At 39.2% G+C, this 16,359-nt stretch overlaps 1 protein-coding gene across 4 annotated transcripts in view; it reads left to right on the top strand.

The window, feature by feature from the left end:
* The window catches only part of LOC129800497 (methylcytosine dioxygenase TET), a 173,584-nt gene that overhangs the window by 150,095 nt on the left and 7,130 nt on the right, over positions 1–16,359 (top strand). For all 4 annotated transcript variants that reach the window (XM_055844920.1, XM_055844919.1, XM_055844918.1 and 1 more), the window contains 8 exons: positions 639–938; positions 9,714–9,842; positions 10,380–12,212; positions 12,285–12,664; positions 13,032–13,195; positions 13,788–14,066; positions 14,130–14,370; positions 14,437–15,256. In XM_055844920.1, coding sequence (XP_055700895.1) covers positions 639–938; positions 9,714–9,842; positions 10,380–12,212; positions 12,285–12,664; positions 13,032–13,195; positions 13,788–14,066; positions 14,130–14,370; positions 14,437–15,256 — 4,146 coding nt within the window. The remainder of the gene's footprint in view (positions 1–638; positions 939–9,713; positions 9,843–10,379; positions 12,213–12,284; positions 12,665–13,031; positions 13,196–13,787; positions 14,067–14,129; positions 14,371–14,436; positions 15,257–16,359) is intronic.

The following is a 16,359-nucleotide window of genomic DNA, read 5'->3' as shown; positions in this document are numbered from 1 at the left end:
ATTAAACAATTGAATCATTTTGTTTGAACTACTTTTACTCTGCGCGAAATTCGTTCTACGGCCGATTTATTCAAAAGAAAGCCCCTGAGGGTATGCAATTTTTCTCGATGCATAATGCCGTTTCGCGCGTTTTTTTCGGTCCCGAAAATGTGCATAATCCCGGGACTGAGTGTACTGGTACAGAACTATTTTCTTGCTAGCTCACACGCATTTCATCTGAAACGTGGGTTCTCATCAAACAGAATTACGAATTCAAAGTTTCATAAAAGGTTGACATTTAAGCCTATACTTCGGGAGAGAAAACTATTAAACCGTTTCTTATTAAAATACCTCGCCAAGTGTGAAATAATGTTGCGTTCCTGATGTCAAACTAGCAGTAATGCAACCAAAACAATGGAAATATCTATATCACTTCCTGGAGATGTCACAGCATGAAAATTGCACATTCTCAATTTTTAATGCACCCCTATTCTGTGAAAGTTATCTATTCAACTTTCTTTATGAAACACAACAAACTTCTGGAACATGAAACATTCTCGGACTCTGTAAAGTCTTATCTCAATTCAAATGTTGAATAAACAATGTGGAAATGTTCCAACGAGATTTGCCTAATTGGACACTGTTTTTCCTTGTTCCAGAGTGTTCGTGGTCGTAAGGCTCTCAAGTTCGGTACAGTCATCTCACCGCGTCCTCAGCCACCAACGTCATCTATTAGTCCAGCACCAGCAGCTGTTCCCCAGCCATCGCCAAATACCACCACAGCATCCACAACCAACCAGCTGGTGGTTGTGTCCGGAGGAAGTGGAGGTGGTGTCGTGAATCCGCCCGTTGTCGCTCAAGCCCAGCACAATCAGCAAAATCAGCAATCCCAGCAGCAGGCAGTGTCCGCAGGAGGAACCACAGTACAAACCATGAAGGATCAACCACAGCAACCAATGGTAAGAACACTTCATAAATTGATTTTTCCAATGTTCATTTTCAACGGTTTAAAAATGCAATCAAAAAGTTTATAGTGAAGCCCAGAAAATCCCGCACCAAAAGAAGCCCTCAATTGTTCAATAAGCAAAAACGAAGTCTTTGGAAGAGAGAGAATGGTGAGAAAAAAAGACAAGAGAACGACAGGATTGGAATAAAAATTGGCAGAGAACGTAAAAGGATAATAGTCAGAGGGAAAACTCTTGGATATGCGAGTGGCGTATATGAAAGTGGATGAAACTAATCGAAAAACTTTGCAAATATTGAGATTCAATTTAATTTCCGTCTCAGAGTTTTCCCTCAAACTTTTCCCCCAAAGCTCGCGACGCAGAGATGAAATAGAGTCTCGATTTAAGGCACACGGGGGGGAAGGGAGGTCATTAAAATCCATATAATCCGAAGAAGGGATGAGGAAAAAAAGCTCACACGCATTGAGCCACATGAAAAGCTTCTCGTTTGTCTTTGGGAGACAAGTTATGCTCTTTAATTGAAAGCACTTCAGGGATTGTACTGTAGTTGGGAGCTTTTGGGTTTTTTTTTTTTTGTGGGGAAAGTAAGTGCAGGGTGTCTGGAAAAGTGTGCTGAAGTGCTCACTTTGGCTCTTTGACCAAAAACCTAAAAAAAAGTGTAATCGTGCAGTGGTGCAGCCTGGTTGTCTGGCTGATAAATTGAAATTAACCACGTGTCGGTTAGATTTTCATTCTAACTCGTAACCATACGAATTTGTCTGCCACAGAAGCACCCATGTTTTGTGGGATGTCTGCCCAACAATTGACCCCCAGCCAAAGCAACCCTCTGACCCACACCCTTTGGCCCAGAGCGTCTCGCGGAGCCGTGTCGCTCGCCTGCATCTTTTTGCGCAAAGCAATTGCGCACCTTCGATCTAGAATTACATACATTACATACATTTTCCAAGGGGAAGAGGGATTCGATAGAAAAAATAAAAAACGGTGATAAGGTTGTTTCTCCTTGTGGTATGTGAGATTCTTATTGGGAGTGCTCGATAAGAAGTTCTCTATCAAGACTTGGTACTTCTGGTAAACGTTTAACGTTTGCTAGCTTGAGAATCAGACACATCTTTTGGGTGCGGCAGGGATAGTTTATCCCTTCAGAACAGGAAAGTGCGAAGGCAGGAACTTATTTATAGAGGTTCATAAAGTTTCACGGAGTTGTTGAGCGTTTGGTGGGACTAACGGGGAATAATGTATTATGAGGTTAAAATTGAGTATTGAAAACAACACACGAGCACCTCAAACACACCGCAAGTGAAAACCTGCAGATTCTTATCGCGTGGTCATGACTGCACTCACCACGAAAGGGTCCTTTTCAGGACCGGCCTTCAATATCATAGCAATGAATATTGAGGGCCTATCGATAAATCACAGAAGATCTTCTTTGTGTCGTGAACTTTGTGTACCATTGACTCATGCTTTATGCGAAGTTGGGGACTTGATATTAACAAGTCCGCTTGCCATTAACGTGGCCCATTATTGGGCAAGACATGTGTAAATGTTATGCCTCGACACGATTAATAAAATAATTAAATAGCCATTGCAAGTAGTGATTCCAACAACGGTTAACCGGTTTCGAAAAACCGGTTAACCGCTCTATTTTGGAGACGGTTTCAAAACCGGGTTTTAGAGTTGAAACCGGTTTAAAACCGTCTAATTATAAAAATTATAATATTTCTCTTAAGCTTAAGTTTATTTCTTGAAAATCAAAATATACTACAAAATATTTCCTTGACTTTAAAAGGGAACCTGAAGTCCAATATGATTCTATGTGTAATCTGTAGTATGGTAGTGTGTTAATAATATATGAAGGATAGTAGTTATGAGTTTCCTTTACATTTCTTCCGTTCTTGAAAAGAATTATTTGCTTATAGGTTATAGGAAATTATTTCAGGACTTCTTCACTTGAAAATATTTCATATTAAATCTTCGTTAAATATTTACAAGACTAAAAAAATTAATTGCATACTGTGAAAAAAATTCTAAACGATTTAGTACAATCTTGGAAAATATTGTTTTATGTGAAAAAGTAACAAGATGTTTACCTCTCCCTGTTATCATAAAGATTTCTATTAAATCTTGCTATCTTTTAACAGCATATCTTATTAAACCCAAATTCATCAAGATTGTTACACAAGATTCTTGTAAAATATTTATCAAGATCTGGTATTTTTTAGTTTCTCAACCAATGAGTATAAAACAACAAAGGTTTCCTTTTATTTTATTTTATTTTTTTCAAAATGCCTCTGGAATTTTTTCTATGAAATTATTTGTGAATTTTCTGTATATTATAATCATGATTTTCATGAAATATAATAACAAAAATTATACATCAGTATGTTTTATGTTGAGAATAATCTAAAACATTGACTTTAGAAATCATTGTCAATCGAAAAATCTGTTGTTTTCTTTTTTGTTGAAAACAGAATAATTTCGACAATACTTTAACAAGATTTTATTAAAAAAAACTTTATATCGAATATAGGTAGCTAAAAATATTGGTACCATCCTTCCAATATTCTTTTTTTTTTTTTTTAATATTTTTGGTAATATTATTTTTCTTCCACGATTTAAATTTTCTAAAAATAAGGTTAACAAGATTATAACGAGTCATAGGATTTTAAAAATAAAGAGGAAAACTCCTTCGGTTTGTTCGCTAAAACATTCTCTGTAAAATTCATTTTTTTCATTTTTCGAGATCTAGAATAAAATTTTTAAGTAATTCCTTATTAAAGATTGTCAAAAATGACAGCATTTTTAACCAATTTATCCTATAAAAAATAAATTGTTTGAAAAAATAGTTATTTTTACGGAAAGCTACATTGCACTAACTTTTCCACGGTGCAATATTATTGGAAAAACTCTCAGTAATTTTCCTGCACTCTGAAATTTCCTGAATTATTTTAAATACAAAATGAAACAATAAAATAAATAAGTTCTAAACTAATTGAGAAAAAGAATATATTTATGCGCTAAATATTATATCAAAGTTCAAGTTATGAAAAATTGTTCAAAATTTCATAATCTTATCTTAAATTTGAAATCGGTTAACCGGTTTCAGACTCTTCCAAAACCGGTTAACCGTCTATCCTAAAAACCCAGTTATTTGGAATCACTAATTGCAAGCAGCTCTATGATGCTTTTTGTAACTGATATGAGACGAATTTTTGAATACTTCTTCAGAATTTATCCCGTAAAAATTTTAAACTTGTCATACTGATACAGAATCCCCCTACAGGTGGCTGTAATGAGCTTACCATTTACATTAATTTATTTAACTTTAATGTGCAAAGGACTCAAAATTTTTAAAATGAAAAACTATTTTTTTTTCATTATTTGCGACTTAAGAAATCAAAATTTCGGTATTTCCTCTTTTAACCCTAATCTCAAACTCATTCAGCTTAAATTTAAAAAAAATCGGGACATGTTCTTCATTGTTGAATTTTAATAATTTTCATAGGAAGTATAACAATTTTAAAATAATTATTTTATTATTTTATTTATTTTGTATGTACCGGGCTTTTATTGCCATCTTGTATATTCTTCAGTTTACGTTTTTTTATTTGGTTTACAATGTGTATGAAAAATATGTCCCTTCTGACACTTCAATCATTTGGACCAGGCGGGGCGGGAGTCGAGTCGGAGGTCACATCGTCCAAAAGCCGAATGTTCTTACCAATTGCACCACGGACCCCTATTTTAAAATAATTTTCAAACCATTTTCCGCAATCTGTTATTGATATTATTAGTGTAATCTAACCCTCCTTTGATACTTTCATGTTTGTGGCTATGGTAAGTCAAATACAAGTCTTTTACCTAAAATTAAACTCTTCAGGATGGTTTTTTCTTTAATCCTTGAACATTTTGGTTTATCTTCCACTCTGCTGGAAGCTGGAAAATCTCAGGGTAGGATTTTCAATTAATTTTTTCTCCTCCTTGAATGCACTCTTCCCATGTTAATTGCTCAGCAAGAGCTTTCACCTTCAGGCACGTTTTTCATGCTCCAGAATTCAACGTGCGGGGGATGTGAAGATGGGGGGAAAATGATGATTTTTTCAGAGAACTTTAAAGAAAATTTGGGAAGCTTTAAGAGTAAGATATCACAGTTAAAAAAAAAATTTCATCTCATAAAATATTTGGTTGCTGTGAACCAGGTGCTCAATATTTTACAGAAGAGAAAATCCTCTGGGCTAAAATGTTATTTATTCAGTGATTTTTTTTCTGCTGTGCAAAAGAAAAGTCCACTGGAATAAGAATTAGTATTGATTTTGAGAAGCACTATTTTTCCTACTGTACATTTTCTCCTGGGCTTTTTTTTCCTGCTGGCGGGGAGTACGCTCTGTGCCATGGAAAGCTCCCTCGGTGAGGACAAACCCCCCAGCTAAAGCTCTATCGATGGGGTTGAATTGGGTAATAGATATTGAGCTGAGATGTATTGGTGAGCTTGATTGAATTCTGTTGGTTTTTCTCTCCCGAGAATTTCTCGGGGAAATAGCGTAGAAATTTATTCAGCGCCGAGAATCTACCGCACATACAATTTTCCAAAAACCGGTAGATGATGGGTAGAAAAGTGAGATGAGAGAAGGCTTATGATGACTGTGGCGTTTGCAGATGATGATGAAAATGAAATATTTGGTTATAATTTCCTATGTAAGCAAGAAAGTTTTTGAAATTGCCAATATAGAAGAGATGGTTGTCTAGAGGGAGTATGATTGGGTATAAGAGATTCTATATATACCCAACTATTGTATATATGTCGCAACTATGGAAAGAAGGGTGGGAAATTTTCGCCTCCCCCCCCCCCCCCCCCAGAATATGCTGCGACGAAGATAGTCAATTTTGCTATGGGAAAAGGAAGAAGTGCCAGAAGCTTCCCAGAGAGTGAAAACTCCCAGTACAAGCCATTAAATATGCAGAATACACATTCGCCAGCACATTTTGTGTTTACACACTTTCCATTCCTTGGGAGAAATGGGCGGTAAATGGGACGAGAATGATGTGTCTTGCACATGGAGCCCATGCCATAGGATGAGGAGTCGAGAATGCGTCCAATTAAAATTTTATAATGGAATTATGGGTGGTAAAATCAAATTAAAACCCACACTCTCAGCCTCCACTCTCTCACTTTGCTCTCTCTTATGGTACAGCAAAAAAAAAACCCAAAAAGGAAAAGCTCTCTGAAATTGTGTATTTTACTTCAAAATGTTTACTTATTTTATTGGTGCGCATTAATTAAATTTCAAAAGTTTTTAACGCAAAATTTCTCTCTAAATAATACATAAATTGATATTACTCAAAATATTCTTACGTTTCAGAACAGTGAATGAACAATAATATCCCAAGTAACAAAATTTAGTAAGAATAACGTTATTAGAATGGTATGGTCATGGTAATTGCTTTAAGCACATAACATGGGGTTATAATTAATATTTACTAATATTTACTATTAACACTATCTTCTTTCAAACAATTAAACCCCCTATTGTTATACTTGAAGTGACATTATAGATATCCCTCGTGTTAACCTGTGAGTTACCCCTTCGGAAAGGGTATCATAGAGAGGACTAGCATTTAAAGTTAGTTCATGTTGGATCGTATTACACTGAGAAAAAAAAGAGGGTGCGATTAACTTTTTTTCCTCATAACTGTAACACTTTTTAGGTGTAAAAATATATCAACATTTTTTATGTTAATTTTACACCTTTTTAAGTGTAAAATTAACATGAAAAAGGTTAACTTTAACCCCCAATACACCTAAAAAGGGTAATATTTACACCTATTTCGGATCAATATTGCAGGGTAAAATAATATTTTCGGAATGTTATTTTAACTTTTTCGGATTTCTCTCAGTGTAGGGAATAAATCGCTAAAAGGAACGCTGAGGGTTCCGGAGAACCCTTTGGCTGCGTAGGCGCCCATCTGCGCGATTGCCTTTAAGGCCTTTAAGGTTCCGTCCTTAGGACTCAAATAGACTCAGGCTAATCTTCAAGAATATTTAGGCTGTAAAATTAAACAGTAGAGATTTATCCTAAACTGTTATACACTGAGGGCTTAGGATGATCGACTAGAAATTCCTTGTATAAATTTAATCAATGTAATCTTTACTGCCTGAGTCTATTTAGGTCCTTACAGTTCCCTAACGGATCTAACAATATAGTAAATTATACTTCATTCCATTCGTGGTGTGTGTTATGCCCTGGACACACTTACGACTAAAGTGCAGAGACGACTAAGCTAGTTCATAGCCAAGTCAGTTCCTGACACACTACAAATGAGGCTTAGCACCACAAAACATAACTTTCCTGGGTTTTTATGCAGATATTTCAAACATTTTTCCATCTTTTGCGAAAATTTTAATTTAAAAATTCGGAAATGCGTTTAAATCTTTGAACATCAACGACTTTAGATTTCCGGTCGATTTTCGAAAAAGTTTGGCTTATTTTGGAGTGGCTGTGAGTTTTGAAAGACGCATTATGTTGGACAGAGTCATTCTGTATTGTTGCCTCTTCATTAACCCATTCCTTACCATGGTATTATACATCATACGCAAATTGAATGATTTTAGATGATTCATTCCTGGGCAACTGATACTCGAATTGCTGCCGGGAATGGATTTTTAGTAACTTTAGTTCTTCAATTACTTGAGAAAAATAGTCCGACAGAGATGAAAATACATTGTGTTATTGTTTTCTTAATTTGCGGAAGGTCATGCAAAATTTTTGCTCAAAATGGCGGAATGAAAATTCGACATCCCGTCGAATTTATTAAAATTGGCCTCTTTCCTCTTTCCTGATTTAAATTCTGGTTCCCAATTTGTTGTCTTGGATAGTTACTCTATCTAAATCAATAGGGTTTGTAATGAACTAATGTACAAAATTTAAATTCAGTGACCGTTAAGACGTGTGTTTGAGGGCGAATTCCCGCGCCCCCATAATAGATGAATTTTTTTCTTTTCAAAAAATTCATCTATTAATCTGTAGGAAACTAATCCCAAAATATGAACATTCTATCTCAAGTATTTCTGGTACATTGACTGAATGGGTTAAGGGGGTTACTTTCTGGACCGACCTTCCTAGAAAGAGGAAACAGCGACTTATCCTATATTTTTCGGCGTTTTATGCTGCTTTTCCTTTTCTATTTTCGGTTTTAGTTTCCTCATTTTTTGTAAACTCTTTTTGAGTGATGCAAATGCTTCACCTAATCTGAGAAAGTGATTTCCACCGTTATCACTTGGAGGTTGGTCACTACCGCTAAGACGGCCGTGGCCTTTATTATTCAAATATGAAATTCTTTAGGCTCTGTATCTCTGAAGTATGCTTTCAAGAGCATTAGCTCCACAGCAATTATATATCAATTAATTGAAAATTGAATATAGAAAAAAATCGTACACTACAATAAATTTTTTTCTATTTAATAAAATATAAATTCGAAATATTCAAATGCAACCCACTTTTCAATACTAATTGCGCTGGCACACCTTTTTAATTGAGTGAATTTCAACCGATTGAAATTTTACCTCTTACTCTTTCAAAGTAAAATAAGATATATGTGTCTCTTTCTGTCAAATGAAATTGAATTTGGAATTTAAATTTAAATTTCAATTTTCATTTGAAATTTATTTTACTTTGAAAGAGTAAAAGGTAAAATTTCAATCGGTTGAAATTCACTCAATTGAAAAGGTGTGCCAGCACCATAATCAAATTTGACTTTTTGCTAACCAAATTTAATTTTTCACTGCTCTATTTGTACATTGGCAAAATGTTCTCTAAATTATTATTATTATTTTTTTAATTTTAAATTTTAAAGTCAATTTTAAGCTGCTGTTGTGAAATTCTGCGGAAAATTTATGAAATGATGATGAAACTAGAAAATACGCCATTTTCCCGCCAATATTTCTTGAGAAAGAAAAGCTTCATAAATCAGAGACTAAAAGCTTCCCATTCTCTCCAGCATGTTTCCATAGCAAAAATTTTTCCTTGGAGAAAAGGTGTGGGAAAATTTATGAAAATCTTAGAGAAAAATGCATTAAATTTATGGGCGTAATGAAAATTAAGATGTACTCTTGTGGCCAAAACTACAAAGTTGTCCAGCGCGTGGGTGGGGAGGGAGATATGTAGAAAATTGGGTGATTTTTCTAAAGCACCTGGCACCTCCACTTGAAATTTATCTGAGCCTGAAGGAAGGTATTAGAGGGAAAAATCAGGGAAAAAAATGGATGAGAAAAAGTGGGAGTGGGTGGGTGAATGAAATATCACTCTTTCTCTCCTTTAAGGCAGTGGACAGGTAAAATAAATGGATATTAATGGGTCTGAAATATATTTTTCTGGCTCTGAGCTTTTTTTTCCCTCCCACTCTCTCTTTCCCGGACGAACTTTTTTTTATCTGCAATTAGAGGCTTGGTGCAGCAGGAAGCAAATCAATTCTTCAGTCCAATTTGTTCTGTGATATTTTCATCGAATTACACTATCCTTCACTTTCTTTCCTTTGAAAATAAATGTGAGAAGAAATGAGAGAAAATTTTCTAAATTTGAAACTGAGAGTCTCCATTATCCAACAATGCACAATTACTTGGTGATATTGTGCTTGGGAGACACAATTTCCAATTACAGAAAAGACTATTGTCTCATAAGATATTGAATGTCTTGCCAATATTGGCACACGGCAGAAGAAAATTGAATAAATTGGATGGTAGAGAAAATAAATGTATTTTGCAAATTTCTTCAACAGGCTCCAATGGCCTTCTACCCTACTTGGCAGGCGGATCCCTCGCAGGGCTGGCAGAATCAATTTATCCAGCAAATACCACAAAATAGCCCAGCAATAACTCCTCTCAACACAATTGAATTCCAACCACAGGTAAAAATAAAATATCCACTAATTAATTTACTGAGACGTTATTTCGAAATTTGAGGTTATTTCTATTCTAACCTCAAAAATTTTGAGTATTTTTTGCCTAGACAAGTTTTTATCATTATTTTTCTAACCATTTATGATCAAAATTTGATAATATTTTAAATTCCGCTTTTGGAAGGGTTGATTCTCTTATTTCACGTGATAGTTGTAGGATTGTAAGAGGTTATGTTTAATCTCAAAAACAAATCATAAATTAGTTTTAAAATTCCCAAAAAAATTAACTGGAACTAGATCAAATATAGCAGTATAATTACTTTAAAAATTACAAAGGATTTCGAACAAATGCAAGATTATAAAAAATTTTAACCTAGCAAAAATTTGAGGTTAGCATATCTTTATTATGCTAGGTTAGTCTAATTAAATTAAAAAAAAACAAAAGTTATTAATTCCGAAATAATTAATCTCTTAATCAAGATGCCTCATTCCGAGAGCCTCAGAGGCCTCAGAGCTTAAATTTTAAATTCAACCTTCCTTTTCCAGAGCTACACGTATCAACCGAATGGATACGTGCAGACAGGAATTGGTTTTGATCCCAGTTATGGGAGAACCTATGCCACTCCTGTTCAGCGATATGAATTCCAGGCAAATCAAATAGCCCCCATCAATCAGGTGTCACTGCAGAGTGTTAGCTTTGCACCCAGTGTCACATATGCCGGGCAGGTATCAACGGGTCCAAGTCCTGTGCTACTGGCCAGTCCACATCCCACCCAAAATACTGTGGATGCGACAAAGGCGTCGGGAAACGAACTGCCTGGATATCCGCGGGTGAACAGCGTGCCGCCGCGCTCACTCAACTGTAACGGGTATTCAGGCGACTTTGGCGGCAACTCATCCCAAAATAGCCAGTCTGCCGGCCAGATGCAGCATTTTGGCCAACAGAGCAGCACCGCCATGCATCCTCCGCAAGTGCCACAGTCACCCAATCGTAACACTGTCCAGATGCAGATGCCACACAATTCGCCATCGGCCCAGGTGCCTCAGTCCCCAAATCACCATCTGGGCTACTCACAGCATCCCGGCATGAGTCCAATGCAGCAATCACCCAATCAGTCCAATGGGAATTCTCATTCGCTCAGCAACATCTCACCCAACCATATGAATCAGTCGCAGCAGCAAAGTGAATGGGGTGGATGGAGTAGTCCGGCAAATCCGCCGGGAAACGACATGTTCAACCAGTCTGATCGAGTGAATCTCAATACGCGACTCAAAACAATGATACTGAGCAAAGGAGATGCCAAAGATGGCTCTCAGGCTGGAATGCAACCACCAGGAGCTGGTGCAAGTGGTGCCAATGGTGGCCAGCAGACATCCTCACAGACCGGTCATTTTTTATCGTATAGCCACCATCTCCGGGAAGGCGTTAGTTTAACTGACGGCAACAGGTGTCCGACCACGGAACCTGTCGGGGGTGGTGGCGAAACGTGCTGGAAGACTCCAAAAACGGAGAACTTTCAGCGACAGGATGCTGTCTTGGCGGCACCATATGGTCCGTCGAGTATTGAGAAGAGTTTGGGGGATCCGGGTGGAGGAGGAGGAGGAACAGAGGATCCCCTGAAGGTGACACCCAAAGTGGCTGTTGCCAGAAAGAAGGAAGAAAAACCACGCAAAGACTTCAACTACCCAAACTACAGTGATCTCAGTTATCCTCAAATTCGGGGAGAGAACACTTTCTACTCCCCATCGATGTTTGATGGTACCCATGGGGCATTTCATCAGCCCGGCAGCAGCCTTAGGGCACCAGCTGCCAAGGAGAGACAAAGTATTAAGCAAGAACCTACAGATACCTACCAGAATCCTCAACATCAAGTGAAACTGGAAGGATATGAGAGAAACTACCAGAATTTTATTAAATACGCTGACTATTGCGATGTTCAGCAGAAGCAACCACCTCAAGAGTATCCAGGATATTCCCAACCCTACTACACTCCTGATCCACTCTTTCCTGCATCTTCCTATCCCAACTACCCAACTTATACCCCGCAGAATCCTCCAGAATTTCCTCCAATGACTTTCCCAGGACCCACAACGGAAACTGAAAAGCCTGAATTGCCTGCCCAGACGAACTTTGAGAAGGAAATCCCTGCCCATACCTATCACATACCCACAAGGACCCATATTGATTCCCATCCTCACTGTAGTCCGGAAAATATGGACACGCAGAAATTAGCTGGGTATCCATTCCTGGGGGAGGGAGGTCCGGCTGCAATTAAGGATCCGTCAGGGTTTTCGTGTTGCCGCAAAGGTAGCACGGCTGTTCCGACGTCAGAACACCTCAAGGACGGATCCTGCATAGGTCTTCAGACCAAGGATGAGGTGAGTCTGTCTAGCTTTGCGTTTAGCTTGAATTTCAGAAACAACGGGAACAACCCTCAAATTTACTTGTAGATTTTATTGGAGGGTGAAGAGAAGGAGGAAGAGGCTCCAGCAGTTGTCAAAGAGGAGGCACCATCGACCCCAGTGGACAGGACTGAGAAGAACACAAAGCCCGAAGTGCCTGACTGTGACTGTTTTCCATCTGACAAGACACCACCCGAACCCGGGAGCTACTATACCCATCTTGGCGCAGCTGCAACCCTATCAGACCTGAGGAGTGACATGGAAGCCAGGATTGGGGTATCAGGACGTCAGCTGAGAATTGAAAAAATCATCTACACGGGAAAGGAAGGCAAGACAAGTCAAGGATGTCCACTGGCTAAGTGGATAATTCGTCGTGCTGATCCTGAAGAAAAGATCTTGTGTGTGGTTAAAAGGAGACAGGGGCATCGGTAAGCTGGTCAGGTTATTTTTCATTTTATACACTTTTACACACCAAAAAACACTCTCTTTGTACTCTCTCTCACAAAATCCTCAAATTTATCGCCTTTGATCCTGATTTGGATCTCTGGTCTGCATTCTAAATTTTCATCCTGACGTTTGAGAGGGAATTTTCCTGGTGTAACAATAACACAAAAAAAGTGGAAGCTTTTAAGAGCTCTCTGTGTCTCTGTGAAGCTTCTGCAATCAATCGGGATAACCATAGAGAGATTCTATATTGGTAGCGAATATTCGGAAAAAGCAGACGCCTGGAAAATTCCCATGAGAGAATTGTGACTAATTTGGTATTACAGCGTATGGTGATTTATTTCTGCACAGGTGTCAGGCGTCCTTTATTGTGGTGTGCATCGTAGCATGGGATGGGATACCCACCCATGAGGCTGACAGTGTGTACAAAATGTTGATTCATAAGCTCAATAAATTCGGATTACCCACAACGAGACGTTGCGCCACAAATGAGAATCGAACATGTGCTTGTCAAGGTGAGTTTAACCAAAGGATTTAGCGAACCCAATGGAAAAAAATGCCTGTAATAAGTCTAGATTGGCTTCTTCTATGTGAGATTCTTAATTTGAAGCTAAACTTTGACGACGCAATCTAATTAAAGGACTTTACTTGGTTTACTTGTCCGCCATCTTTGGTAGACGCTGTAGACGCTTCTGTAACACGCGTCCTTAATATCTAGGAGTTTCAAAAGCTCTTTTTCAATGTTAAAGCCCGACCAAAAAACACATAATCTTGCGACAACCACAAAAAGTGAATTTGTTGATGTAGACTCCATCATTTCAAAATTAAACACTCAGAATAACTTTTACGAACTTTTAGTCCACGTCTACTCTCTCTGGCGTCCAGTTCAAGTCTGTCTGTCCTTCGTTGTTCGTCCGTCTTCGTCAGTTCAAAATGCCATCTCGCGGCAATTATTCTAAGTATCGTCCGTCCCGTCCGACCACATTGAGAATGCTACTTATCTTGGCTTTTCCTTCTTCCCAGAAAAAAAAACCCTTCGCACTTAGGATTATCCTTGGTTACCTTGAATATTTATGAGATATTTGTGTTGCCACATTTTTTTTCTAGGATTGGATCCTGAATCTTGTGGTGCTTCCTACAGCTTTGGCTGTTCATGGTCCATGTACTACAATGGATGCAAATATGCCAGATCCAAGACTGTAAGGAAGTTTCGGTTGTCCGTGAAGACAGAGGAGGCGGAAATTGAGGAGAGGATGAATATCCTAGCCACAATGCTCGGTCCACTCTATGTCACGGCCACGCCGAAAGCCTTTGAAAATCAATGCAAGTACGAAAGAGAAGCTCCAGACTGTCGACTGGGGCTGAAGCCAGGAAAACCATTTTCTGGTGAGTTTGTCTCATCTTCATTGAAATCTTTACTTCCTAACACGTGTTCTTTTTCAAATCAAGGCGTTACTGCTTGCATGGATTTCTGTGCTCATGCCCATCGAGATCTCCACAATATGCAGGATGGATGCACTGTCCAGGTGGCTTTGCTGAAACAGAGACCACCTGGAGTTCCACCATCAACTGCAGACGATGAGCAGCTTCATGTCTTGCCACTCTACGTCATGGATACAACCGATGAGTTTGGGAGTGCAGATGGTCAGAAAGACAAGCACAAAAGTGGTGCAGTTCAGGTCCTCGAGAAGTGAGTCCAGGAGGAAGAAACGCTCAAAGACCAATTTCACTAAACAACTATTTTCTCCATCAACAGATTCCCCTGCGAAGTTAGAATCCGGTCGACTCCTCTACAGCCCTGTCGACGACACGGAAAGAAGCGCAATGGGAAAGATGTGGGAGCTGAAGAACTTCCAGATCCTCCGCCACCTCCAATAACCGGTGGAGGAGGAGGATCGACACCCTCTAAGAAGGACAATGCAAAAATGGCCAAAGGAAAGGGAGCGGTTGAGAAAGGAGGAAATGGAAAACCACCACCGCCTTCTTCTTGTCAGTCCCCAAGATCCTCTACCCCAGGAACACCTGGGGGATCAACAGCTGCTACAGGAACCAGTGCCTTCTCGGCACCTGTCAATACCATGATGAACTCCAATAGTAGCCTCCTGAACATGGCCTCAATGATTGACAACTTCACAGATGCCCAGTTACAGAGCAATCAAATTTCCAGTACTGTCCTTGACTCTCCCTACTCCTATGACTACAACACGGGTTCCTATATTGATTCCCGAAACTACTATGGTCAGTGGCCAGACTACGGAGCCTACAATGACAGAACGGAGCAGGTAAAGAGTCGAGGCAGTGAAGAGAATCCAGATTCGACAACATTGCCCAGTTCTGGATCATCTGCCTTCAGTCCTAGTGTTCCTGTGGAAACCAAGGTACCCACTTGTGCCATGGAAGATTACAAGGATACGGGATTTGTTAAGCCAAAGGCACCAGAATACCCACCAACTTACGGATATCCTCATCATCCAAACACATACTCCATGTATCCGCCCTACTCGCCCTATGATCACTACCAAAACATGGATTACTACGGAAATGAGAAGTTGCGGTACAATTTTGGATACCCACAGGTAAGCATCATCAATACGTGATTTCCGTACAGATTCGTTTTCGTTGGGAGCGACTAGTAATTTTGAACGTGAACTCTTCTGGGCAGAAGAGGCCTACCTTGTCCCTTAATCCTCAGGCAAGTCGGTTTCGAAGTCTTGATCTTAGTCCTCGTCGCAGACAATGATACTTACTTAAGAGGCCACTTATGTCCCCTCCTCGTCCCTTCCGGATTTCGCTCATACAGTTTCCTGGGAATCCTCTCTTCTGGCACAAGGCAGATGTGACCGAGCCGGCTCAGTCTTTTCGCCCGAATAAGGGCCACAATGTCACAATGTCCATAAAGCTCCTCCAGTTCGTGGTTCATCCTTATTCGGAATTCCCCTGTAGTTTCCTCATGGAAAGGCCCGTAAATTCGTCGTAGGACCCGTCTCTCAAAGATCAGCAGCTTTCTCTACTCTGTGTGAGTCAACGGTACTGTTTCCAGACTATACGTTATGATCTTTGTTGACCGCGAGACGTTCCTTGATCGAAATATCGACGAGAGTGCACAGAAACTTCTACGAATCTCTCGTTTACCTCTATTCTGACTTCATTACCTGTCGTTAGTACCGATCCGATTTGATGTCCTTAACAATCTCAAAATTCCACTCTTCCAAAGTGACATTCTGACGGGAGCTAGATGCTGTGTCACCAGTGACCATGTACTTCGTTTTACTTTCGTTAACCTTGAGTTACGAGCTGCTGCGGTTAATTCGACGAAAGTCTCTTTAACCGCGAGTGTGAAGCGGACGATGATATTGATGTCGTCCGCATAGGCCAACATCTGCGTGGACTTATAGTAACCGAATGACATCTCATTATAACCGGACTTCCTCATCGCATACTCCAGGGCAAGATTGAAGAGGATCAGGGACAGAGCATCCCCTTGCCTTAAGCCCGAATCCACTCTGAAACTTCCCAACTTCTCTCCTACTGCCTTCACTTGGCACATTGAATTAAAGATGATCATCCTCACTAAGTTTATCATCAGCTTTGGAGGATGATCGTGTCATAGGCCTGTCAGAAATGCACAAAAAGCTGATGTACTGAGATGTTGTGCTCCCAGAATTTTTCCAGTATTTGG

Source organism: Phlebotomus papatasi, chromosome 2, assembly GCF_024763615.1.
Source record: "Phlebotomus papatasi isolate M1 chromosome 2, Ppap_2.1, whole genome shotgun sequence".
In the NCBI taxonomy this organism is placed as follows: Eukaryota; Metazoa; Arthropoda; class Insecta; order Diptera; family Psychodidae; genus Phlebotomus; species Phlebotomus papatasi.
Note: the sequence above shows the minus strand (reverse complement) of the source record. Positions and strands in the feature narration are given on the sequence as shown.